The sequence below is a fragment of the Marmota flaviventris genome, chromosome 2, assembly GCF_047511675.1.
Source record: "Marmota flaviventris isolate mMarFla1 chromosome 2, mMarFla1.hap1, whole genome shotgun sequence".
NCBI lineage: Eukaryota > Metazoa > Chordata > Mammalia > Rodentia > Sciuridae > Marmota > Marmota flaviventris.
In genome coordinates this window covers 96,138,297-96,165,565 of record NC_092499.1, presented here as the reverse complement: position 1 = coordinate 96,165,565, position 27,269 = coordinate 96,138,297, and the positions used below count along the sequence as shown (strand labels likewise).

Below are 27,269 nucleotides of genomic sequence, written 5' to 3'. Positions count from 1 at the left end.
CAACCCAAAGAAGACAAGAATGGCCAGTTTTGGGGAACAGGTTTTCAGTCAAAGAAAACTGATGGAAGCTTGTTGCCGATTTGATATCTTAAGAAAATAGATTATTTCCTACTCTCTTTTTCTTTAAGTTCTCTGAATGTTTTATCAGATCAGGGGGATGGTTTCAAATTAAAAAAAAACCACCAATAAACTCACTTGGACAACTATTTTGGGGTATTGAAAGTAATATTTATTTTTATATTTTAGAACCTGAGCCTCAGACATGTGATTTGCTCAATTAGATGGTATGACTGCTTTGGAACTGCCAGTTTATTGTTATTATTATGCAGAGTTTATGATTCTCGTTCAGTATTTCTTTCACTAAATCTGACAGACTTTTGGTATTTCTTCCTCTAATTTTTCCAAGCTCAGCTCCAAATACAGTTTATTCCGATTTTGTAGTTTGGAGGTTCTTGTGGTCCATTTCCCTTAGTGTCCAATTCAGATATCAATTCCTCATTCGGAATTCTGCCCTTTTCATTATCCTCAATATCACCAACTTCATTCAGCTCAGGCCAGAAGAGAGTAACTCCTGGTGGGCTGTCTAGGAAAACTCACAGTTTCACATTGAAAGGAGCATCTGCCATAGACATGCTGGGACATGCTGGGACTCACTAGGTTGCCGGCCATAAGGAACAGCAGCCATTGAACTGCTTAGTCATGTCTGCTTGCAATTGATAAAGAGCTATAAGGGGCACTAGCCATAGACATGCTAAGCAATGACTGGTTACAGTTGATAGGGAGCCCAGCTTCATGGACACGTGCAAAGAATATGCCCAGCTGCAATTACATCACCTCACTGGACATAACCAATGGACATTGACTTTCATTGGGTATAACCAATCACCAACATACACCACCAACTTGGAACTCTATTTAAATTGCTGGTCCTGCCACATTAGAGTCTTGCTCCAAGGACATCAGAGAGACTGACCGCCTTGCTGCCTTGCTGTCCATCCCTGACTCCACCATTCCCTGACGTCCAGCCATAGGCTGAAGAGAACCACCAGACAAGAACAACGTCTGCTCTTTGGCTAAGAGAAGTCGCGTGGCATCAGAGGTATTTTGGGGCTCGTAGTTGCCCTAGGATTGTGTGATTTGCTTATGGTGTTTAATTAGTGTGCATTAAATGCTAGTTGGGGCGCTCCAGCACACCCAACACTTTTTGCATTAATTGTTTATATTTGATAATTGGTATAATCAAATGTACGCTTACATTTAAAGACAATCTGCCTCTGAGTAATTATATACAAGGCTACTCGCGACAACATTCATTTTATGTTTGCCAGATCCAACATTTTGTTGTTCTAAACGCATCATAAATTTCCTCAGATACTTTTGTTAGTTTCTCACAGCTATCTTCATCAGGTTGAAATTCTTTGTCATTGTGTTGAAGTGTGGGTCAATCTACCTTTATCTGCATTGCATGAATATTATTTAAATTATTTCAGATTAATAATAATAAAGTTTGAAAGGAGACTTTACAATATGTATCAATGACTTGTTTTTTTTAACTTTTAAAAATGTTACTTTCTAGAAAAAAATGAAAAGTATTCTAAATCCTAATGTCCAATAATATAATTGAAAAACACCTGACAAATGCAGAAATCCTGGATCTTGAATAATGCCATTCAGTAATAGATACATTACTTCTTGATCTTTAAATCAACCACTGTTTCGGCTTTCGGCTAGTTAGATAGCAAAGTAAAAATTAAGGCAGACAAGTCCTTACCTTTTCCTTGACAGCATCCAGTTCTGCATCTGTAATTTTCCATGGAGTTTCTCTTTTTAATTTCTCAGCAGTTGTTAAATCTTTGCAGCTTTCATGGAGACGATATGGTTCAATCATCTCTTCAAAGACTTTCCAGCTGAAATTGGAATTGTAAAGGAGGCTTCACAGTGGGAAACTAACTCATTATTTCACAGATACTCCAGGTATGACTGGCTTGGCTGGCTGTGGAATCAGAGCTGAATGTCATGCAAATCTTTTACGAATTATCTTTGCAGGGAATTTACTGTGAGTAAAAGCGTGGTTATAGTGCTCCCTCCCTACACGTGGATGGGATTTAATGTGTTTCAGGCCTTGTTAGCTTACTATGTATTAGATCTTCAGTATTAATGCACAAGCACATAGGAGTAATTGTTCTGCAAATACATTTTCTACATAATATAGTCAAAAACACAGTTGCACTGTAGACATTTTAGCCGATAAATAAGTTTCCATCTGCTTATCAGACAGGCTCCATGGGAGACATTAGTCCATTAATGAAGGAGATGAATGAACTAGGCTTTCTGGAAATCAGATAGGGCTGCCCTTACTTTTAGTCCACACGGCAACTCCCATTCATATGAGGAGGTTCTGGGAAGGTACAAGGAGAAGAGCAAGGGCTCTCACAAGTTGAACGGTTCTAGAACAATTTGGATGTTTGCTGCAAATAATGCTGCGCTTGTCCTGGTGTTTGATGTTGCTGTCTGAGTTTTTCAAATGAATATTATTCAGGGACATGTTAAGGGAGAGAACAACAATCAATAACATTTTAATGTCTACAAATCTGAGGACTTTTCAGAGCATTTAAAAACAAATCATTGAGGAGAAGACGAGAAGCAGTGTCTAAGAGCTATAGAACATTTTTTAAATTGTGCAAAAAATCTCATTCTTGTCTTACATAAGAATTTATTTTTAAAACAATAGCACAATAAGCTTTACTTACAATTTATGGTAGCAGTTTCTTCAGTATGCTACTTAAAGATGATCTCATGTATGAATAATTTTCTTTGGTTTTATATAATGTAGCTTACTTATAATTTAGTAACAGTGGAATGAAGGATAATTAGAATCCATATGCTGTTAGGTTAAGAAATTAAAATATGAAGTGATGAGTTTAATTATCTCATCAGTTGGCCTGATTTTGGATTTGCAGATAAAAGTACAGATATGACAAAGGAGTAAAACCATCCCTGCTAGGGAGCTTTTGTTAAGGGACTGAAGAGATACTTAATGCAGTAGATTGCTATTGTATTGACTTATTTAGAAAGGTAGGTGAAGACAGGAAAGGAGTGAGACTGATGTGTCCTATTCTTCTTTCAACCGGAATACTTTTATTTGATATTATTTCCGAAAGTGTCATGCCCTTAGAGAGCTCCTTGGCAGTTGTCAGGAAAAGGGAAAGGTGGGGGCCTGGGAACACAGTTCTTGCTCAGCCTCTTTCATTATTATCCTTGGCCTGGACAAGCCTGCCTGTAGAAGGGGAATGACAGTGGCTATTTGGAGCTGTGTGACAGAGTGAGAATCTGAATGACAGTGCTCTGAGAAGCATACAGGGTTTTGTAAAAGAGAGGCATTCACTTTTCTAAACGTCATCAAGATCAAGGCTAGCAATGGAAGTCCCTCTACATATACTTATTTTGATCAGGATGAGAGTTTCTCTGCACCTCAGCCTAGATCCTAGAAAATACAGTAGAAAAATGATTTCCCAAGAAAAGATGAGATGGAAGTTGTGGTTGTCTCCTCAGCATTCATACTATGTTTTCCCATTGTAATTTGGATGGAAAGACTTCATCCCCAAGATCAACCAGCCCTGATATAATTCTATGCTTTCTGCCAAAGTGATTAGCCAACATAGACACCTAACTCAAGCAGACTTGAACCAACAGGAAACCAATGTTATGCAGACTACCACGAATGGCTCACTTGCTTAGGCTGGTTCATCCTGAATGGAGCCCCATACCTGACTCTAACAACTAGGGAAGAGACAAACTTTTTTTCCTACTGAACATACATGAGCAAGTATGTAGTCCTGATTGCTACTGGCAGACATGCTTTTACAAGTTAAATCAACTTTGATGACTTCATAATGGAAGCTAGAATAGGAGACTGAAAGAGAATTAGTTCTTGATTACAAAATTTACCTTCTAGAACAAGATTAGCCTGAAAATCAAATTATACTTGTATTGTTTAGTCATGTATGACAATACTTTCTATCATCTAGGTCACTATGAGGTTTTCTTTTAATTGCAATTGAAACGTGCCAAGTGACACAGTAGGAGGGTATAGAGAGGTTGGATTTGCCTATTCCTGTTCTTTGAACTCCTACTGTTCCTTATCCATGTTCATCTTTCATTTCTTCATTCTCATGCTCATTCAAGAACTGGCCATTTCCATTTTCCTTACTAGGTGATCCTGAGGTAACCCAAGATTACTATTTTGATTAAATCTGATTTTCCATATAATGCTTTAATTAATTAAGCCATGTAGCATGTATTATTAAATATAAATGATAATTAATTCAATTTTTTAAAAAATATTTATTTTTTAGTTGTAGTTGGACACAATATCTTTATTTTATTTATTTTTATGTGGTGCTGAGGATCAAACCCAGGGCCTCATACATACTAGCTGAGCACTCTACCGCTGAGCCACAACCTCAGCCCCTAATTCAATTTTTTGAATTAATGGAATTAATAGCTGTCCTATATTCCCCATCCTTTCTCTCAAAAGGAAGTTTTAAAATTTTTAGTTCTATAAAACTTTCTCCTCAGTTCATGTAAGATTTCTTCTCTCAAAGTAATGTACTATACTTTTATTTATAACTACGCTAACATCTTTAAATTATCTGGTTAATTGCTTCTAGTTGCTCTTTGATTTTCACATACAGATAATTGTCTTTTTGGTCTATGATTTTTAATTCACTCTATACAATAAAAATTGAAATTTATCTGCAAGAGCTCCTCATTTTCTTCCACTCAATTATTTTCTTGTTAACTCTGCTTTTGTACTCCCTTTCACCCTTGACCTACCATATTTATAGATAACGTGTCTATGACAAAATACCTTTGCCAAGACTTATTGATGTTTCATGGGTATTTGAAGGGTTTACTAATGGAAATTCTGGGCATTTATAACATTAACCTCCAAAGTATTTGAAGGGTTTACTAATGGAAATTCTGGGCATTTATAACATTAACCTCCAAAATGGAAATCATCGACACTCTTTTCCCCATTTTGTATCACCTGGTGACTAAGAAAGAATAGTGACCAGGGGATAGTTGTTGATGGTGGATAAGGGCTGCCTGGACAAGAAGGCCCATATGAGGGATAAAAGTGAGCCAATGTTCTACCCACCAAGCCTCAGCCCCTGGGCCTAGCTCTGTATCAGCCCAGAAAAAAGAGATCTTCTTCTCTATTTGTACCCAGAAGAGTTGCCTTATATCAGTTAACATAATCATGCCAGATGTGCTATCACAGGCCAGATGTGAGATATACCCAATGACCATTCTTTGTTCTAAATGGGGTTACTCTCATATATTGGAATAGCCATTGTCAATGTCAGATATGTGACTGTTTTATAAATTAGTAAGACATCAGTTATGGCAGAAGGCCGAAGAGAAGAGAATGGTTCTTCCAGCACCCCCTTCTGGTGGATGGCCTTTTACCCTTGATCCAGGGTACATTAACTGTAAGAATTCTTTTATTTCAGGAAGGATGGACTTTATTCCATTCATCTTTTTTCATGACCTTGAAATAGGAGAGGAAAAATCTGCAAAATTTTGAACATAAATTCATTTGTGTCTTAAAAGTGGGAAGTGATTCTCTTCTTTATGGGATAATGAGGACATTGAAAAGCATCAAGTTAAAATGGTGTCTAAAATCAAATTTAGATGCCAAGACAAAAAAGCAAAAATGACTGAGTACTTCATTTCTTCCCACTGCCCACAGAGTTTTACTCTCTGAGAAGAGGACAGCATGGGAGAAAGCTCAGGATAGTAGGATTAAGAGTGCCCACACTTGGACAGGTACACAAAGAATGAAGAGACCTGGTTAGTGGAAGGAGTTCATCAACACTCCCAGTGGCTGACAGCTTAGAAAGGAAGAATATGCAGGATGGTGATCTTGGCAGCTGGACACAGGCGAGTATGAAAGAAAGAGAAGGAAATAAGGACTTGGGTAGAGATAATCAGATTGATAGGTAAAGAGACAACAAAATATAAGAACAATATAATCAGCAAGCAGGAATAGTCCTTAGCTATTAAGATAAACAACAGTAAGAAGAATTTGGCTATAAGAAGTAGGTTACTATTTGTACCACTCACTGAGCCAGGGCTTATAGAAAACCCCAAGTTAGTAGGAGACGCAGTGACCACCCTCCAAACAACAGAAAACGGCTCCCTCTTGCAAAGCAGGAGGAGGTCTACCATGTCACTAAGTGGCACATGCTAAGGAACTGGTGGACTTGCTCTGTTATGAAAGAGAATGCGTCTCCACCAATTAGAGCCCTAAGATGAGCCTTTTGATCATATCACTACAAATGTTAAGAGGCAATGACTTAGGATTTTAAAATTCTTCAAACAAAAGATGGAAGGCTACTAGGGATTACTGTACAAAAATCCAGTTCTTATCAGAATGCTGATTCCATTTACCAAAGAGAATTATAAATGTGTTTTTAATTTTTCTTAAGTATTTATAACTGCAGAAATTAAGAATACAAGGCATTGGGGCTGGGGTTGGGGCTCAGTGGTAACATGCTTGCCTAGCATGCGTGAGGCACTGGGTTTGATTCTCAGCACCACATACAAATAAATAAAATAAAGGTCCATCAACTAAAAAATATTTAAAAAAGAATACAAGGCATTAGAAGTATATATAATGGAAGGAAATATTACAAAGTAATAACCAAGTTGACCCTGTCAATTTTAGCTTTCTTATCACAGTTGAGGTATTTTGTAAAGCCATTTTAACTAACCATAGCTCTGGAGGAGACATGAATACCCACAAAGAATACAAAGTTCAAGTTCATCTAATTAATAAGAGTGCATCTTAAATCTGAATATTTTAAGTTAGTTATTAAGTTTATATGGGATAAAAATATGCTAAAAAAAGGAAGCGGCAAGAAGATTTGAGGACTATGGCATTATAGTTCATCAAGAATTGTAAGAGGAAGTATAAATGGTGGTCAACAGAAAAGAGAAGAAATAAAAGGACAGTGAGACCCAAACCATTCTGAAACTTTCATGTCCACTTAATTTTAGAAGCTCAACTCTACCCTAAATCAAGGGTATTAAACTGCATCTGAATGCAACAGCAAATATGATTTGGATTATAAATAATTGAAAACATTTTATAATTATCGAATTACAAATCAAAGGAGTTCATTTAACTTATAATTGACTATCACTTCTGGACAATCCTTTTGCATTTTTGAGATCCCTTATGAGGATTTAACCTACAAATTGTTTTCAAACATCATTGTTATGGGCTGAATGTGTTTCACCAAAATTCATAGTTTGAGACCCTGTCCCTGAGGATGATGGCATTTGGAGGTGGGACCTCTGGGAGGTTCTTAGGTTTAGATGAGGTCATGAGGGGTCATGAGGCCCCCATGATGGGATGAGTGTCCTTATCAGAGAAAGAGACCAAATTTTCTTTCTTTTCACTATTTGAGAAAATAGAGAGAAGTGGCCATCTACACAACAGAAAGCGGCCTTAATGGGAACTGAATTAATCAGAACCTTGATCTTGGATTTCTCAGCTTCCATAACTGTGAGAAATCAAATTGTGTTGTTTAATCCATACCCATGGTATTTTGTCAAAACCACCTGAGATAACACAATAACAGAGTTGATAAATTTGACAACTAATAAAGGTTAAAATGATGTCATGTTTTGAAAATATTTAAATGATTGTTTCAATATTTTCATTTTTTTGAATTTTGGAGCTAATATATTTCCTTTTCATGCTTTAATTTTATAGTTCCCTTCCCTCCATCCCTCCATAAAGATCAGAGGCCCTAAGCATTGAACCTTTAATCCTAAAAGCTAAAATGGCCCTTGAGGGTCCATTGTGCCAAAGAAACTGTAACTACTCCATCAGCACTTCTCATCCAAGAGGCCCCATCAGTAACTTTAAATAAAGAAATACCTTAACTGCTCAGGTCAGAATAGTACAACATTCTGCTTCCTGTCACTTTTGCCAGCTTAGAAACCAAGAGCAGGAAGGACAATTCCAAATCACTGACTGACCTGTATTTCAATAATTCTCCCATCAGGCTCACCTTCATCATAAAACCTTTCTTCCCATTAGAATGTACTTGATAGTTCTGTCATGATTATTTGAAGGCCCTTCTTTTATATATCCTATCGAGAATTCATTGCAGTAAACGGGTAACATTTTTACCTTTGGATAATCAACACACAAGAGAGTGAGAGAGTACCACGGATAATCAATGGATCCTGTTAAATGTTTCATACCTCTCTTTGTTTGGCTTAATGTTGATGTCACCAATGATATGGATGTCTGCAAATTTTATCCTAAATTTGCTCAGAAGAGAAGCCATTCTGAAAACATAAGAGAAAAGCACTTCATCATTGCATATTTAATTATTTTCAATCAAAGAGTTTTTGTGTTTGAGTTAAGATATCAAAAGCAATCATGTCATATTTCGGCTGAGCTGTCCAAGGCTTTTGGGGTTTGATTTTCACTTCAGTACTTTGTGAACATGTTAAGTGTAAACCAAGCTATTCCACTGAAGGCAGACAGAAACTCCAGCAGGTGCAGACACTGAGACACTGGAAAGAGCAAGTCCAGCTTTGTATTCATCTTTTAGGGAAAATAATGCAAATCTGTTCATATGCCCTAATTATTTGAAATAAAGGCAGCAAATCTGAATACTTATTAACCACTATTGCTGATAATTAATATAGGAGTTACTGACAAACCAATAATTATCATGTTACATAGTTATATACTGGTGGTTTTCTCTCAGAAAACTGATAATTTTGATATGATTTTAAAGTTAAAAAATGTTGTAAGGATAGTTCAAAGAACTTCCAGATTTTATTTATATTCAGCCCCATTTGATTTGTCATCCTTTTCCCTCCCTTCCTTCTCTACTTCCTTCCTTCCTTCCTTCCTCCCTCCCTCCCTTCCTCCCTCCCCCCTCCCTTCCTTCCTCCCTTCCTTCCTTCCTCCCTTCCTTCCTTCCTCCCTCCCTCCCCCCTCTCTCCCTCCCTCCCTCCTTTCCTTCCCTCCTCCCTTCCTTTTTATCTATCTGCTATTTTAAAATAATTTCAAACCATCAGTCACATCACCAGCCCTTTTTATTGAGACAAGGTCTTGCTAAGTTGCTTAGGGCTTCCCTAAATTGCTGAGGCTGGCTTTGAACCTGTGATCCTCCCACCTCAGCCTCCCTAGCCAGAGTACAATTTTTGAGGGGGGTTCCAAGAAGTGAACCCAGGGGCACTCAAACATGGAGCCACATTCCCAGCCCTATTTTGTATTTTATCTAGAGACAGGGTCTCACTGAGTTGCTTAGCTCCTTACTTTTTGCTGAGATTGGCTTTGAACTCGCAATCCTCCTGCCCCAGCCTCCTGAGCCATTGGTAGTACAGGCATGTGCCACTGCACCCAGCCAGAGTATAATTTTTGAACCTTAAAAATGTAATAACTTTTTAATCCTCAAACCATCTTCAAATTTTATCAATCGTCCCAGTAAGGTACAAGAAGTTTTAAGAAATATAAATTATTATAGACATATTAGTTTCCATTTTAACATGACTTTTTAAGAAAAATTAAATATGTAATATTAATGTACATTGTTTTAATTGAAAATAAGAAAATTAATATATCTATATACTCACTAATATATGAATGTGTGTGCATATCATAATTACATCCTTTTAAAAAGGAGAAGAAAATATGAAAATTACTGTATAAATGTCCTGTCATTATTTTGTGAGTTCTGGAAGTCCCAGGGCCCAGGACTCAAACATGCCATGAAGGACCAAAAGCTGCTGAAGATGATGCTCAAGATTTCCACTAGAGGTCCCATGTTCCAGGCAAGATGGTTCTCACAACTATGTATCAGCTCTCAGTTGCTAAATTACTGAAAATATACAGATAGACACTGTGGGAATTTTTCTTTTCTTTTTTAACTAGGAGGATTCTCAACAGTCATCCATTAAACTTTTTCAAACTTTAAACAAGAAACTGGAACACAGATAATGTTTAGTGACTGTTGCAAAGTCCTGCAATTCCTTGGTAGAGAGCTGGGGCTAGGACCCATGTGTATGTTTTCAATTTAGTTCTCTTTTAAGTTTTTAGTTCTCTTACTGTTTTAAGACTGGTTGCCATGAATTAGTAGGTTTGAATTCTTCCATAAGAAACACCTGCATACACATTCTTTTAGAATTTCCCTTTTTTTAGCAGGGTGTGGTGGCACACTGTATAGTACCAGCAACTCAGGAGGCCCAGGCAGGAGTATTGAAAGTTCAAGGTTACCCTCAGCAATTCAGTGAGACCCTGAGTAAATTAGTGAGACCCTGTCTCAAAATTAAAAATGAAAAGGAACTGCAGAATTTGCTAAGTGGCAAAGTGCCTTTGGGTTCAATCCCCAGTACCACATAAAATTTCTTGAATGCACTTACTAGTCAGAACAAAATACACATTCAAGATAGTGACACTCCCAAATTCCCTTTTGGAGGCATTTGTGGCAGGGCATAAGAGGACTTGAAGACAGTAATTAGAAAAATTATGCAAATAATTTATTGGCCAAAAAATCAAACATGAGGCCTATCATGATGGCTTTGTTTTTAAATCTATTATGCCTCAAGCATTCTTAAAGCTCTTAAAATTAAAGAATTAACAGATAAATATCTGAAAAGACCAAACATGTGAGCTGTAAACTACTTACGCAATTTTTTCTTCCTCAATGCGATTGATCTTCCCTCCAACATAGATTCTTAATTTACAGTCTTTCCATTTTTTTCGGAGAGTCAAGATGTAGGGGATAAGAAGTGTTAACCCTGGAATAAAGAATAAATTATGATGGAAAGGTATATCTAATGATATAGCTCTTAAGTAATTTACAACCTCTGAGAACTCAAAACTGTTACTTTAACAGGAACCATTTTCATATATCTTCCCATCAGTTTGTTAAATTTTTTGAGAAAGGAATTCTGCTCCCTAGGGATGTTTTTACCTCCATCATCAAACAACCACCAGACATCCATTGTGCCTTTCCCTTGTTTCTTTTTAAATTGACTGCTGGCTTCCACCAGTTTCTGGTTGAACTCCCCCACATGCATCGACTGGATTGTGTTAATGCTGCTGTCTGGAATGAAAGAGAGAGTGGTGTCTTTTGAGGACACAAACAAAATAACCCGTAAATAAACCTATTGATAAAAATAGAGGAAAGGTCACAAATTTTTGTTTTTTTTATACTTATAGATAAATTGTGGATTCTGTTTTCCAAGGAGTACAGAAAAAGTTGAATCCCACAATTTAAATCACTTTCAATAGTAAAATATAAAGTTGATATTGGTTTTATGATTATAATTTTCATGGGCTGGGGATATAGTTCAGTTGGCAAAGTGCTTGCCTTGCATGCACAAGGCCCTGAGTTCAATCCCCAACACCACCAAAAGCAAAACAAATTATTATAATTTTCATTATGAAGCAGGGGGTTATTTTCAGACCCTTAGAATCTATCTCAGAGTGAAATTATGATTTAGATATGTATCAATGCTAAATAATTTGATACAGTAGCCAAACTATCCCAACTTTGCTAAATCAATCTACTAAATAATATTTTCAAATTTACTTGAAAGTAGAACATGTGGTAATTGGGTGTTCTAAAAATATGCACCAGCATTAGAAATATTCTTTTGTTGGAGAATTCATTCATTTAAGCAGTTTTGATGATTCCATGAGGTTCTGGATTATAAGGTTTGCCAGGGATGATGTGACTCTTAAACTCTTTATTTGGTTCCATGGTTGGCTTGGTTCACTCTTCTGTGTTCTTTTCAAGGAGTCTTGTGAAGCTAAGGTAAAGTCACTTGCGTTATTTGAATCTTTGTCAATGAGATGAAAACAAGCCAGGAAACATGGAAAGAAAATATAGCCTTACTTGAGTTACATTTAAGGGTACATATACTTAAAACAATTTTGAAATACAATTTCTGTCCTAATGTGGATACAGTGAATGTGTGCCAGAGACCAAGATCGGTGTTTTAGCAGGACATTTGTTCCTATCTGGTAGTAGGGGTTTCTTGGCCATACTGTATATACTATTTCTCATTTCCTTGTATTTGAAAATTGTGACTTCATTGTTCCATTTCAAAGAGGTGGAGAGGTGGTGTCAGTGTAGTGTTTAGCGTAGACCTGACAGCCTCGTCAGAGCTTCCTCTAGGATCTAAGAGGTTCTGAAAATGCTTTGTTCTGTTTTTCTGTTTCTATGTTTTGGACCTGTCAGTTCTGAAGCAATTATCTTATATTGTTTCTATATCCCTAGGACTGCTGAGGCAGAAAGTAAATTTATTCGCAGAATGGACCAAACTCTGCCCTCTCTTACATACAAATCAAAGCATCTGCAGGAGTCATTATGAGTACCCAGAGGCAAGCCTGGTCTTGATCTAGAACTCCAAAGATTTGTCAGCCAGCTAAAGCCCAGAGTAATGAATGGGCCCACTTGAGAGCTGCGTTTGAACTTTCAGGTATTGAAAGTACATGTTGATTTTCAGCAGAGTAGATTTTTTTTTTTTTTGCCAAAACAAGTATTATGATGTAGAAACAGGCTTCCAGAGTAAATAACAGGTTCTGCTTTCATTAATGAGGACATCAACACTACCCCCTTAGGATTATAAAGGGAACAGTATTGGCTCTGATGTCTGAATTTTCCATTGCTTTTCCAGACTACACCACTTAATAGAGCATATTTAAAGGGTAATTTACTTTTGTCACCAACAAATCAAATAGTAGAAAAGAAAGATGGGCACAGTGCTGTACACCTGTGATCCCAGTAGTTCAGGAGGCTGAAGCAGGAAGATCCTGAGTTCAAAGCCAGCCTCAAAAACTTAGTGAGGCCCTAACCAACTCAGTGAGACTTTATCTTTAAATAAAATATAAAAAGGGCTGGGATGTGGCTCAATGGTTGAGCGCCCCTGGGTTCAATCCCTGGTACAAAAAAAGAAAAAAGAAAAGGAAAGGAAAGAAGATAGTAGTAGTTACCATTCAATAAAAGTCTTATTCTAATTTTTTGCACCCTGAAAGTCCTTATGAACTCCAACTTTGGACTCAAACACATTGTTTTTGTGAAAAATGTCATTTAAAGGTGTGTGTAATAAGTAGCAAGTGCTTCCGTGTCCCTGGGATATCCCAGGAATCCAAGAGTTCCTCTAGTATTTGAGGAGGGGTTATATTTAAATTTTCCATCATTTTCTGTAAACATATAAAAATGTTATATTACAGATGAAGTTTCATCCTTGGGCTATAATAGGAAAACAAGCAAATAGAACCAAACCATTTACAGGATTGAAGGTGGCCTGAATTTGAAGGGTTGGCTATTTTCAATATGAACCACAGCCTGCTAAATCTCAATTTGAATCCTGCTATTTGACTTGGAGATACTCCTAGAGAGATATTTGTGCATAAAGAAAGGCAAGTTAAATTCTGATTTTCTACCAGCAGAGGTCACTGTGGACCTCATTAAACTCATACCTGCAATGTTTTGGAGAGCAAACTATTTTCAAAAGAATTAGACTTTTGAATCACCTATTTATAAAATTTGTAACAATCTCACTCATCCTTTGGTCCTCTGTCCCTGTGACACAAACCAGACACTCAGAGATGAATTTGCCACTCATCCAAAATCTACAGATAGTAACCAGTATCAGTGAAGTTCTAAGTGTATGGTCATAATTTGTGATAAAAATGTCTCTTTTGAAATTAGGGTTTTAGATGGGTCCCTCACTTACCCGTATAAGCCAACTTTAATTCCACTGAAATATCTACAATGTAAGGTGAATATATATAAAATAGTTTGGGTATTGGTTCTTAAATTTCTATACCCTTTCCATCTCAATTAAGACATTTCTATTTTAAGTTACTCAATTTGCTTAAGTACTATTTAATTCCAAGATCAAATATTACTATTTTTAAATAATTTCTTTGCAGCAAGATTATACAAATTACTTAGTGATGTTGATAAATGACAATGGCTTCTACCTTTTATCCATGCTACCTTCTTGAAAGAAATCTTTGAGTTCTTCCCTATATTCAATGCCATGCAAGTTTTAGAATCAGATTTCTGAATTTACAGATGCTCAAATAATGGCTCATCTCAAAATCCTGTAAATCATTAAAAGAACTTACCTTTTTTAGGGGTTGGCTTAGTAATGTTCAACTTGCCAGCTTTTTTAAACAAGCCTCGGATACCCCCACTTCCTTCTTCACACTCATTGTCTTTGATAGTGGCCTCCAGTGCCAGCCTCTCCTGTTCCAACTTCTCTAATTCATCTGATGATAAAGGAGGCAGAATCAGCTACTTAACTCACAGTAACAAAGTTTGTAGGAACAATCCTATAACCAATGTTAGTATTTCAAATGGCATATCAGTAATAATATGATTATTCATTCACACAACTATGATTTTTTTTCTGAAGGATTACTAAAAAAGTAGTGTATTCCAATAAATTGTATTCATAAAGTAATAGCAACTGGCTCAGGAAAAATAGCCCCATATATTAAGCTACAATACATGAAGTCATTGGGTTTTTATTTGTAGATATAAGAGAGACAATTTAATATCCTTCTGCCTGGCATGGTGGCACATACCTATAATCCCAGCAACACAAGAGGCTGAGGCAGAAAGATTGCAAGTTTGAGGCCAGCCTCCATAACTTAGTGAGGCCCTAAGCAACTTAGCAAGACCCTGTCTCAAAATAAAAAAAAAATAAAGGGGGTGGGTATGTGGCTGAGTGGCAAAGTGTCCCTGGGTTCAATAACCAGTGCAAAAGAAAAAAAAATTCTATCTCTCTATCTATATAGATATTAAGGTCCTCCTTATTTACTGCCATCTAAAAACAAACAACCCAATCCATTCTGTATAAGATCTTCTATACTGTAAGCCACTGATTTACTGACCTAAGCTACTGGGCCAGATGTTTTACAACTGAAAGTGACAGAATTGCAGAAGTCCACTGGGTATATGACAGGTATCTAACAATGCCATCTGAATTGAAACACAAAAACTGGAGACCAAGAGTTAACATAAGATAATCAAATCTCATAATAAACCTCTATGACCTTTGAATACAAATTGCAGAGAAAAACATCCAGCACCAATTGCTTCTGTTAAGTAAAATGCTTTGTGGAATAAGTGACCAAAGTCATAACAATAAAAGCGGAGGTTTCTCTGTGCCTGTCAGAGTTCAGACGCTGGAGTCTGAAACAAGAGTCAAGCTGTGCAAAATTTCCTGCCCAAGGTTTCAGCCCACTCTCTAAGCTTTGATGTTGTGTCTGGCTGCCTTTTATCTTTATTGGATTCTGATTGAAATGAAAAATTCCTCACTGGTATGTAATACGTCGAATCCCTCTTTGACCTCAACCTGCCCTGGACCAAGGTAAATGCGATTTTAAAAGCACTCATGTGACAGTGCTAAACAGAGGACACTTCTTGCTTACACGGGGCAAGGTGGCACTCTTGTCAGATCTCCTCTTCTTATTGCCTGCTGAGAACAGAGACTTAGAAAATGAGCAATGATGCTCCAAGGGAAGGGGTAGAAAACCTAGATTCAGTGTTACAAAACACTAGTAGGGCTTCTGTAAATGTCAACCCTCAGAGCCTGGTGCCTTATCTATCTGTGAAGCGAAGCTATACAAACTCTAGATTTATCAATTATGTACTAACTAAATCTGTCAGGACAGTCACATCCCTAGACGATGCTGTTATTCAGCTACACAGAATTGTCTGGCCCCTTTCCAGGTCTTAGCAATTAATCTTTTGCCAGTGGCACGAGATTTAAGGTCAAATCGCCCATGTGATTTCCCCGAAGCTTCAAAGGTTCTCAAGACCAGCAGCTAGAGAAAACCTGGGAAATTAGGCTGATGGAATTAGAGCACAGACAGGAGTTGCTTACCCCTGATGTTGAAAGGTGAAGACAAGCTGCACTGCAGTGGAGGTCGTGACCCATAATGGTTCTGCAGCTGGCTTTACGTGACATTAGGCAAGTCATTTACTTTTTCTATGCCTCAGATTTTCTATATGTGAAATGGAAAATTGTAACCCTTTCTCACCCTATTAGTTTTGCAAAAAAGAATAAACTACTGTTTTTGCATAACACTTTGGTGCTTCTTAAAGACCAGAGCAATAGCTATATCCTATTGTATATTTATACAACTTCTGGAAATGACCCTATTCGAGCAAAGCAAACGGAGTATTTTCAAAAGCCTGAGAGTTAAGAGCTACTATTTATTATACACTTTGGGGGGTAACAGGGACTGTTGAATTTTATTTCTTCCCAAACAACTCAGAGAGAGTTACTGTTATTATCCTCATTTTGTAGAAGAAGCAACTGAGGCTCACAAAGGTAAAGTAACTCACCTGACATCACCTAGCACATTATAGTGTCCAAAGGCAAAGAGATCAGCTTGACTTCAAATCTATGCTTCCCACCATGACGACCTTCTTGTAGCTAACTACTAGTACTTCACAGTTGTTTGGTTAACTTCCCCCTCTTCATCATTAGATGAACTTAAAACACTTTCAGGAGCAGAGTGTAATGCCAAGCTAATCACCCAAAATGAGAACCCCTCAAACGTGTCATTTTAAAAGGAGGACTCTACAGATGTGGATATATATAGGAAACTGCCCTAGAGCAGCAGCATCTGCAGTCAGACTTTGCTGTCACTGCTCTGACTGCACCCTAGCTGTTATCCAGCCTTCTGGGATATTGCAGGGGCCCAGCTCAGGGTGGTGGGGGTAACCTTTCTGCAATCCTCTGGAAGGTACTTATTTATGAGTTTCTTTGGGGGCAACTGTATGGGCTACCCTGGGGAGGGAGTTCTCTTTTCTTTTTCTGGCAGGCTCTAGCATACCCTGTGATTAGCCACTAATTGCCATGCTCTTTGTCCTCTAGTTTGGACAAAGAAGGAAAAAAGATAAATCCTCTTTTGTAAAGGAGTCAGCTGGCTGAGCAAACTGGGAGCTGCTCCAACAGTTTGCTTGAAGGTATGTCCACAGCCCATCCAGAGCAAACGGAAAGATCCCAGGCCTGAGCAACAAAAGCAAATTTTGCTTCAATGCTTTAGATTCAACAGTTCTCTCAAAGGCTGTAGAGACAGGGGCTGACAGACAAAGTCTACTGTAGAATCTGAAATGACTTGCTTTGCCATCTTGGATTTTCAGATCCACACAGTGGTGTGATTCCCACTTGCACAGTGATTCTGCAAGTTCTTATTAGAGTTAATTCTTAATTATTCACTTTGTAGATGATCTAAGGCCTCCTTCTGTGCACTTCCCACTTTTTCACATTTCAGCGCTAAATAGAAGTGATGTTTTGATTATCTGTTCTTCTGAATTATCTATCTGGTGTAATTTATACCTATGTTTGTATGGGAAATCAAGAGTAAACTTTAAAATGTTTCTTTCAACAGGAATACTGGCCAGTTGACTCACAAAATATACCCTTAATCATGTGGAGAGCAAGCCAAGGGGTAATGAATAGACAGATTATAAATTGATTTCCACTAGGCTGACAAAGATTATTTATTCCATTACTACAACCCTCCCCCATCACTACTGCATTTTAATGTTCACAAATTATAGAGCATTTTCCACCTAGTGTCTCATTTGATACCTATGCTGGGGTACAGGCAGAGCTGGTGTTAGTCTCTCCATTCTGCTAAAAAGGCAACATGAGCTCAGAGAGTTCAAGTGATTTGTTCAAGGCTGCACAGCTAGTTAACCAAGCCTTGTGCTTCCAATTTTAGTGTGTACCCCTCTTTACTTTCTTCTTCACTGGTAGGCCCTGACCAAACATCTGCTTGTCCTTCTCTCTTTTCAAGATTTTAAGAGAATATCTGAGGTAACAATGGTGGAAGCAAAACTTACATCTTAATGGTCTCTCGCTTCAGAGTGCGTTTCTAACCAGCTTCTTAAATTCAATTCTCAGAGAGAACAAAGAGTGACTCCTGAGCCCTGTCTTGATGCAAATGCCCAAACTGCTTTGAACAGTAGTTACTATATTTTTCAAGTGCTTCATAAATTGATTGTATGATAACCAGTTGGAGTGCCTATATTTTGAAAGTCAATTTCCTTGTCAAAATTGCCTCAAAATGCTCTATCAGTCTTTTGATTTTTAAAAAAATTTTTTTTAAAAAAGATGTCTTTTAGAAATGGGCAGCGGCCTCAAATTACCATCTGCTTTAAATCTTAAGGACAGAGAGCAGTCAATTATCTGACAACAGAAGGTAGAGCAAAGAAACCCATTGGGGAATCACATCCTCTCCCACTTTACAGCATCCTTTCTCTTTATTAATTATTAAATCATGATTCTTTCCTTGGTCAATCAACTCAAAGCCATAAATGCCCATATGAATCAACATGCCGAACCCCAGGTGAAGTCTAGTTGAATTGAAGGCAGGAAGCAATCCTGCAGTGGTCGCCTTCCAATCAAGTAATTATTTACTACACTGCCATCTGTCTTTATTTTGCTAAGCCACTCGATCAGACACAGCAGTATCACCGTGCTCTGAGATGGTCATAAATCGTGCAGTACTTACACAGAATACTTGACCACAACATATTGCAAATCACATTTCATCACTTCATTTCCTATCAGTACAATTTGGACTCTTTGTTGTAGTTGGCAAACTTGCTAAATACCCCTGGGAAGTGAATAATATGAAATGCTGCATTTTTTGTGTGTTGTCAGAAAATGAATTAATTTATTAAGAGAAACTATCAGTCATCAATATCAGGGGAGATGCAGCTGTGTACAAGTTAGGATGTTATGTGCACTGATCTTATTTATATGAAAAGTTATCCTTTTCATATAAGCCTGTGACACGGCATAGAAATAATTGTCATTAGTGGGTAAATTACCTATAAAGCTGATTTCTATTCACTGCTTTATTAACTACAGTATATGGGTGCTCTGCATTGCTAATATTTCCTTTAAATTATAATCTGTGATGACACTGTTGTGCCTGCATTGGAAAAGCTATGATGATAATCATTAACATAGTATAATGCAATACTTAAGATTTATCAGGCTCTTATTAAGCCCTATATTACAGCATAATATAATGAAACACAAGCTTATTTCTTCCAATTCAAAATCTAAAATGAGATTTGGGTCATAAATTGCACAAACTTCAAAATAATGCGTGGAACTGCAGTGTGGAGTTAATTTCTATCATTATTCTGTTGTTTTTCCTCATGTTCTTCATTTATTTGTGTAACATTGCTTTTTCTTTTGTTTACCCTCAATAGTTGTTACTTATAATTATTTTATTAGCATCTGACCGTATTTTCCCTTTCTTGACTAAGAAGCAGAAATATTTCAAACATCAAAGTTGATTTAAATAGGATACCTCCCTTGGGAAATAAAAAAGGGATGCAGTTCACTGCCAGGGTTCTTTAAGAAATGCCACAAAATTTGGTGGCTATGTTGCATTATGGAAATAAATTGATGGTGTATTTTGGTGAATTTGTCAAAATTGCCTCAAAATGCTCTATCAGTCTTTTGGGTTTTTTTAATTTTTTTTTTTTATTATGAGGGGTGGGAGTAATATTTGTCAGCTACATTGCATCTTTCACTTTGAAGAAATCAATATGATATTCAAAGCAAATGTGCGATCTAAATACAAATAGTTTGTTTTTCATTCTTATTTTTTAGATGGAAAAGCATTATAGCACAAAAGCCAGAAAAAAATTAAAATAAAAAGTAGGGAGGTGATAACAGAACAGGTTTCTGAATATTAGATTATGTTATTACCCTCCAAGTCAGTTCTGTCTTACCAGAGACAGGCAGCCCTCATGGTAGACGTTTGAAGGAGTACATGAAGACAGTCTTGCCCTATGCCCACATTTCAGATATCACCATTGCCTCTCATTACTGAAGTCATCACTATCTCTAGCTCTCTTTCTTAAAAGGTAGAATAGCAGCTTCAAACAGACAAAGGTCTGGTTTCCAGGTTTACGCACAAATCTGCCAATCTCATCATCAACGCTCACTTCCTTTGCTCCAATTTTAGATGAAGCATTTTTCTTTGTTCCTCAGACCAACTCTTCTCTTCATGCCTTTCTCTTGATTACCTCTTTCTCTTGAATCTTACTCCATTTCTCCCCTCTATCTTTAATCTCTGTCACTCTCTTGTGCCCATTTCCACTATCTGGACACATGCTAGGTCTCCCGCTTTAAGGTCTATAGATCTCCCGTAACAAACCACCTCAATCTCATTCCTCCCCTTACATCCTACCTTCTCAAAATGTTTGGTTGCAGTCGTAATTCTCTGTTTAGTTATCTCATAGTCTCTCCTCAACCCACTGTGAAACGGGTGCTGACAATATTTCTCTAGAGAAGCTGCTCCCTCCCCTGCTTCTTCTTTGGGGCCCTTTTCATATGCCTTGGAGCTCTCAAATACACACACTCTGGGCTCTATTTTTCAGAATTATGGTTTCAATATCCACCTTTTCTATGATGTCCCCTTAGTTAATTTGCTAGAACTGCTATTAAAAAATACCAAATATTGGGTGATTTAAACAATCAAAATTAATTTTCTCATAGTTTTGGAAGGTAGAATTCCAAGATCAAGGTGTCCACAGAGATGATTTCTCTCTGAGCACTTTGCCTGGCTTGAAGGTGGCTACCGTCTCACCATGTAAGGACATGGTGACCCTTACGTTTGTCTCCTACACTCTTTTTATAATGACCCTAGTAATACTGAATTAGGGCCTACTAACATGACCTTGTTTTACCTTAATAACATCTTTAAAAAACCCCATCTCTAAATATTAGAGTCACATCCTGAGGTACTACGGTTAGAACTTCTACATGAATTTGGTGGAAGGGGGCTGGGCCTGGGTCACAATTTAGTCAGTAACATTTGAATCTGCATTTTAGACTCAGTTTATTTCTTTGAGACTGGGACTATTAACTGCCCAGTGGACACTTGCAGCAGGTTTTCCCATAGGATACTGTCTGAAATTGCACCAGGTATCTCATTAACCTTGCTTTTCCTCTTATGTTCCCCATCTCTATCCGTACTCCCACCACTCACTCACTCAGCCAAGGACTTTTTCTTCCCTCCTCCCTTTCCTGTTTCCTACACATCCAATCAATTCCTCATGTTGCTCTTCTTAACTCTGAAATATTTCTCAATTTTGTCCTTTTCTCTCCATCTCTATGGAGGCATCTGTAGTTCAAGCTGTTGCCTTGGTCTGGATGTGAGTTCTCCTCCAAAAGTTCACGTGTGAAACAATGCAAGAAAGTTCAGAAAATAAATGATTGGAGTACGAGAGCCTTAACCCAATCAGTGAATTAATCCCCTGATGGGATTAACTGAGTGGTGACTGGAGGTAGGTGTGGTGTGGCTGGAGGAGGTGGGTTAATGGGAGCATGGCTTTGGGCTATATATTTGTATTTGGAAAATGGAGATCTCTTCCTCTGCTCTCTGATCATCATGTGAGCGGCGTCCCTCCACCATTTCTTCTGCCAGGTTTTTCTGCCTCACATAGAGCCCTGAGGAATTGAGTTGACTGTCTATGGACTGAGACCTCTGAAACTGTGAGCCCTCAAATAAACTTTTTCTCCTCTACAATTGTTCTGGTGGGTCTTTTAGTCATAGCAGCAAAAGAGCTGACTAAAACATTCTCTCACTTTGATTATTGCAGAAATCATTTTTATATGTCTCTCTGTTTCTGTTCTAATCCTCTTTGAATCATGTGCCATATAACTGAAAGACTATGAACTCTAACCCATGTTGGACCATATTACTCCCTCCCTTAAATCTCTTTGATAGTCCTCATTATCTACGGAATATGGCCCACATTTTTTAAGATGACAAATGAAGCTTTTAAAGTCTGGATCCTCTTTATGGGGGGCAGCCTCATATTTCATTATTGTCTACTTCATATGCTTTTCACTTCAGTAACACGAATCTGTCTCTGGTTGCCCATGTATCCCATTCTGCCGTACTCTCATGTCTAACCTTTACTGATGCTCTCCTATTTGCCGAGAATGCTGTTCCCAAACCCTCTCTTTGTTTTTCTCTCCCTCAACATTGCCTAATTATCTCTGACTCAACCTGTAATTCTCAAATCAAACATCCTCCTTTCAGCCTTTCAGGGGTTAACTCCCACCCTCCTTAATGCTTTATTTATACCTATTATCCATTACCCTTACTAGGATGTGAGTCTCCTGGGGGTACAGACCAAGTTATTAATCTACCCAGCATCTTCACCTACAGTATGCCTACCACATAATACATACCCCAAAATATCCTCATATCTTTGTGTCATATCATCAGTGGGCTCTATTTTAAAGTTCAGTTAAAGAGATGAATTCATGATCTGTCCTAATTTTTTAGTAATTCTTTGAATATGTTCTTTATTTCAAACACAAAGAGGGTATGTTTAAAATCTGAGACTAAACAAGTATACCAAATTCTCTACAGGGAAAAAATAGTCACTAATCTGAATTAGTGTTTCTGCCTCTGACTTAGATTAGTGATTCACAGCATGATACATTCAGACTCATTTCCATGTTAGCTACACACCAATTCATAGACTCTTAAAAGGAAAATATATGTTTTTCTGAGGAAGGAATTAATCTTCATTTTCTAAAACATCTTGCAGAAATTAATTTGGCAGGCTATTTTACTGAAGGTGCTATTTTCCTTGATGCTGGCTTTGTGGTTTTGTGATTAAAAAAAATTGATGACTACCCTAAATTATCCTACATTTATGATTAACAGGGCAAAGGCCACTTGTGTTAAAAGTGGGAAAAACACTGGGGAAGTGTGCTCACATGAATCAGCCCAGAATTGAAGTCTGGGATTTTGTCCATATTGTGTACTGTTCTTTCCCCACCACCTAGAACAATGTCAGGCGCATAGTAGGTGTTTACTAAATATTTGTTGATTGAATAAAGAAGGTAGGTACATACCTTGCACCTGAAGAACCTGAGAGATGTCAAACCCTTGGCTGATTCTGACTATGACCACGCCAATCTCAAAGTCAAAGGCATCACTGAAAGAAGAAGCAAAGTTGTTAGTGTTTTAAATGGCTCCTCTAATATTCAAGCTTTGGAATATTATTAAACTTGCATTTTAGCTGGTGGGGTAGTTCACGGTAACTGCAGGTAATCTCAGGGGCTTGGGAGGGTGTGGCAGGAGGATTGCAAGTTCAAAGCCAGTCTCAGCAACTCAGCGAGACCTTGTCTCAAAAAATAAACAAGGGCTGAGGGTGTGGCTCCATGGTTAAGTGCCCCTGAACTCAATTCCTGGTACCAAACAAACAAAAACAATCCCTTGCTTCTAGGATTTTGATATCATGAAACCATCAAAATTCACTTTAGAATTCAGCCAAAAGCTGATGCTTCTTCTCTTTGTTTATTCTCCTCTTCTACTTTTAAAAAATACATTCTGGGTACAGGTAACCAAATCATTAACTCTGCAACCAACTCAAATAGTATTAGTAACTAGAATTTTGCATAAGAGTCTGTCACATACTTTTAATATAACTAAATCTTTTATAAAGTGAGCAAAACAATCACTGATATATTTAGAACAGAGTGTTTACTGGTTGCAAAGAACCTTTGAAATTCTTAGCCTCCCTCCCTTTCATGAGGATTACATTTCTGGCACCAAGTTCATAGGTAAAAATCTCTCCAGTTCCTCCAAGGAACTTTTTTCCATTGACTCTGGACAAGTCATTTGAAGCAATACTTTTCACGGCAATCTGAGACAGTTGAAGATGGTTTTTGTGCCTTCTCTATATCCAACCCAGTGAGATTAGACCATCTGGAAGAGAACTGAAGGCTCCTTCCTTTATCTCTGCTCTTGTAGCATATGTTTCCACTGGTTGAAAATATGGAAGAAGTCAATTAATCATTTGAGTCATCTAAAATTTTTTTCTGTGGGAGTTTCCTTGTTCAATCTTCTATTGAGCTGAAACCCAGAATCTTTTACCATTGGCAACCTTCTCTCAGAAACAATGCAGCTTGTGATTGTCTCACCATATGCAAACAGGTTTCCAATAAACAAAGTCAACCTAAATATTCAGACAATGTTACAAATAAGTTCAAGGCAATATAAGTATCCAATCAAATTTTAAACTATAGATGATATTCATTTAACAAAACAGGTTAATTCTAACACAATTTGCCACAAAGTGAATTCCACACAAACAAATCTTGGTTCTAACCATGCTTGATTATTAAAAAAAAAAAGACAATATGCCTCACAAAATATCTTTGGATTCTGTGTTAGACAGAATAATGTCCCCTCCCCCAAGGATGTTTTAATCCCTGGAATCTTTAAATCTATTCCTTACATGTCAAAAAGGACTTGGCAGATGTGATTAGATTAAGGACTTTGGCTGGAGAGATTATCATCAATTACCTGGGTGAGCCAACTATGGTAACAAGCGTAGTTAAAAATGAAATTAGGAGGCAGAAGTGGAGGTTAGAATAATGAGATGCAACCGGGATTTAACAGTCATTGCTGAGTTTGCAGATTGAAGAAGGAGACCATGAACCACCCCTTCAGGTGGACAACCCTTAGAGCTGAGAAGCCAAGGAAAAGAATTTGTTCTAGAGCCTCCTGAAGGGAACAGAGCCCTGTCCACACTTTGATTTTGGTACACGAGGCCAAAAACTGTGTGGTATTAAGCTGATGAAGTTGAGTTAATTTGTTAAGGTGACCTAAAAACTAAAAGAGATTCTAATTAAAATTAACCCATACTTAAGAATGTTTATATAGACACTTAAAATCTTTTATTCAAAGAAAAATGATAAAAATACCACACCCATGTAACAGTAGCCTGGTGTTAACAATAACACTATACTATACTTTAATCAACCAAAAAATCAGAATAGGAAATGCAATACAGAAATGCATGATTGTCCTCCTTGTATGTTAACCCCAATGCTGTGTTAGTGAAGTCCTTTAACTTTACCAACACAGGCAGGTTTACACTAGTACAGATGTGAACTACCTTAATATTGAATTTTATTACCAAGAAGACTAATTACTAATTTGTTGTAAAAGCCAGAAGCCTCCTTGGTTCAGTGATATGGGTTCAGTAGGTCAACTGCGTTTTGGTCCCTTTGGTGTCTTAGAATGTTTGGGATGGCAGGGAAGTTGGAAGACAATCTCAAATAATTTTGCGTCAAATAATGAACTCCTTGAATACACACATTTCTTCTTATTTGCTTTTTTGTTCTCTCTATCCCTTTTGTTCTCTCAGGTATATATGAAATTTCACTGAGGAATCTGGATAATCAAAGGGCAGATCCAATCCATTTGCAAAAATGTTCCACAGGTGACTGATTGTGATTCTAAATATATCAAAATTCTGTTTGCTGGGCTGAGGCTGTAACTCAGTGGTAGAGTGCTTGCCTAGCACATGTGAGGCACTGTGTTCGATCCTCAGCGCCACATAAGAATAAATAAATAAAATAAAGGTATTGTGTCTATCTATAACTAAAAAAAAATTTAAAAATTCTGCTTGCTGATTCTGGAGAAATTCTGATCCCAAACTCCTGGATTAGCCATTACCTACTGAATTTAAGAGTACCAGCAGGAGCCAGAAGGCAGCCTATGAATTACAGGCTGTATATGTTGGCATACAATGTATTTAATATATAGGTGCCTTACATTAGAAAGACTGTTGAGTGAATTTGTTTGGTCAGTAATGCATATAATTTCAGAAGATGAAAGCTAGTTTCCTATGATTCTTTTCAATAGAACTCAGAATGCTTTTGTTATAAATTTGCCTGAAATGATGACAAAATGCAGAGCTCATTACATGCTATTTTTGAAGGGGTGAGGATTTCTGCCTCGTGTGGAGTGGATGTCTAGGTGCAGCTGTACCTCTTAGGTATGAAGTCAGAGCCTGTCCTGATCCCAGACACAGGAAACCTTCCACTGTTATTGTTGACGCAAAAGATGGCTGGTAGGCATCTCTCACATTGCCCCTCTTGTCTGATTATGTATTTTCATGCCTAGAGTAAAGGTTCCGTTTTCTAGAGTGCATCTCTCTGTATTTGTGGCCTTTGTTTCTCTTACTCAAAAGAAGAAACCAAGCCAGGTACTATGTGGATGTCCATGAACTTCTGGAGGCTACATAGCATTGAGTCATTGTGTTTGAACTTTAAGTTTGTATGATTCTGGTTTGGAAGCTCACCTTGGTTAATTACTAAACTGTGATTTTTTTTCCCCCACCATATTACTTAATTTTTACAGTATCTTTCCTTATATAATGGGAACAAGAATAGTACTTATTTCAAAGTTTTCTTAGGAGAATTAAATAAGAAAGTCCAAGTTAAAGATGTCAGCCTGGAGCTTGCTTGTCTTTTCAGGTCTATCATTATTTTTCTCCCAAGATTCTTGAAATGTTTGGCTATTAGTTGTCACAAACCATTTAAAACTCACATTCCTTACATAAAGCAATGCTGCTACCTGGTAGCAGAAGCACCTGGTATATGTGATTTCTCTATCAACAGAGAGAGAGAGATCTGGGGCTCTGAGATAGTGAACACATTATACAAAGCGTAGAACATGATGTCTGAAATGAGTTCAACAGCCAATCCCAGATTCCAGGTGTTCTGAAGGAAAAATTTCTTCCTTTTCTCACTGTCTTTTGCTTTTAATCTTGTAAATAGACTTTAAGGTTGTAGCTCTAAACAGTTACCTTTTTCTTTGACACACGTTACCCTTCTCCCTCCAGCCTCCTGGGACATTCTGAGTCTCTCCAGTTCTTATTGGTGGTGTTTTTGTTTTTAACTTTGGTAAATAATTGAAAGGACCAGGAGCAAGTGCTCTTTTCAGACAATTTAATCTGGCACAAACAGTGTTCTGTGCAGTACAGGTTATGTACTACCCTGGTTAGTGCATTATAAACAAGAACTCTTCCTGAAAGCCATCACTTACTGTATGATTCCCACGTAGTTCTCAATCTCTGCCAAGGGAGCTTTCCTCCAGTTTTTTTTATATCCAATCACCAGAGTGTTTGGCTTCATTCTTCCTAAGCCTGAGGCCTAAACAGAGGACATAAACACATGGGCAATCCTACTGCACCAGGAAACTACCACTACAAATGAAAAATAATGTCCAAAGAGCACTGAAGTAATGTTCTGAAGATTCTGAAGATTAGATTACATTTTAGTGCATGTCCTTCATGCCCGTACCCAAGCATAAAATAGAAAGATTAGTTCTAAATCATCTCAGCCAT

General features: G+C 37.5%; 1 protein-coding gene and 1 long non-coding RNA gene across 4 annotated transcripts in view; one reads left to right on the top strand and one right to left on the bottom strand.

The window, feature by feature from the left end:
- Positions 1-27,269, bottom strand: part of Slc12a1 (solute carrier family 12 member 1) — an 82,766-nt gene that overhangs the window by 2,095 nt on the left and 53,402 nt on the right. For all 3 annotated transcript variants that reach the window (XM_027925651.2, XM_027925645.3, XM_027925647.3), the window contains exons 18-24: positions 26,969-27,075; positions 22,981-23,063; positions 14,183-14,326; positions 11,013-11,144; positions 10,725-10,836; positions 8,284-8,370; positions 1,772-1,907 (exon numbers count right to left, since the gene is read on the bottom strand). In XM_027925651.2, coding sequence (XP_027781452.1) covers positions 1,772-1,907; positions 8,284-8,370; positions 10,725-10,836; positions 11,013-11,144; positions 14,183-14,326; positions 22,981-23,063; positions 26,969-27,075 — 801 coding nt within the window. The remainder of the gene's footprint in view (positions 1-1,771; positions 1,908-8,283; positions 8,371-10,724; positions 10,837-11,012; positions 11,145-14,182; positions 14,327-22,980; positions 23,064-26,968; positions 27,076-27,269) is intronic.
- On the top strand, positions 770-25,491 carry LOC114084688 (uncharacterized). The gene is made up of 3 exons (XR_003581361.2): positions 770-1,099; positions 1,860-1,974; positions 25,284-25,491. It is a non-coding gene; the product is annotated as an uncharacterized lncRNA (long non-coding RNA).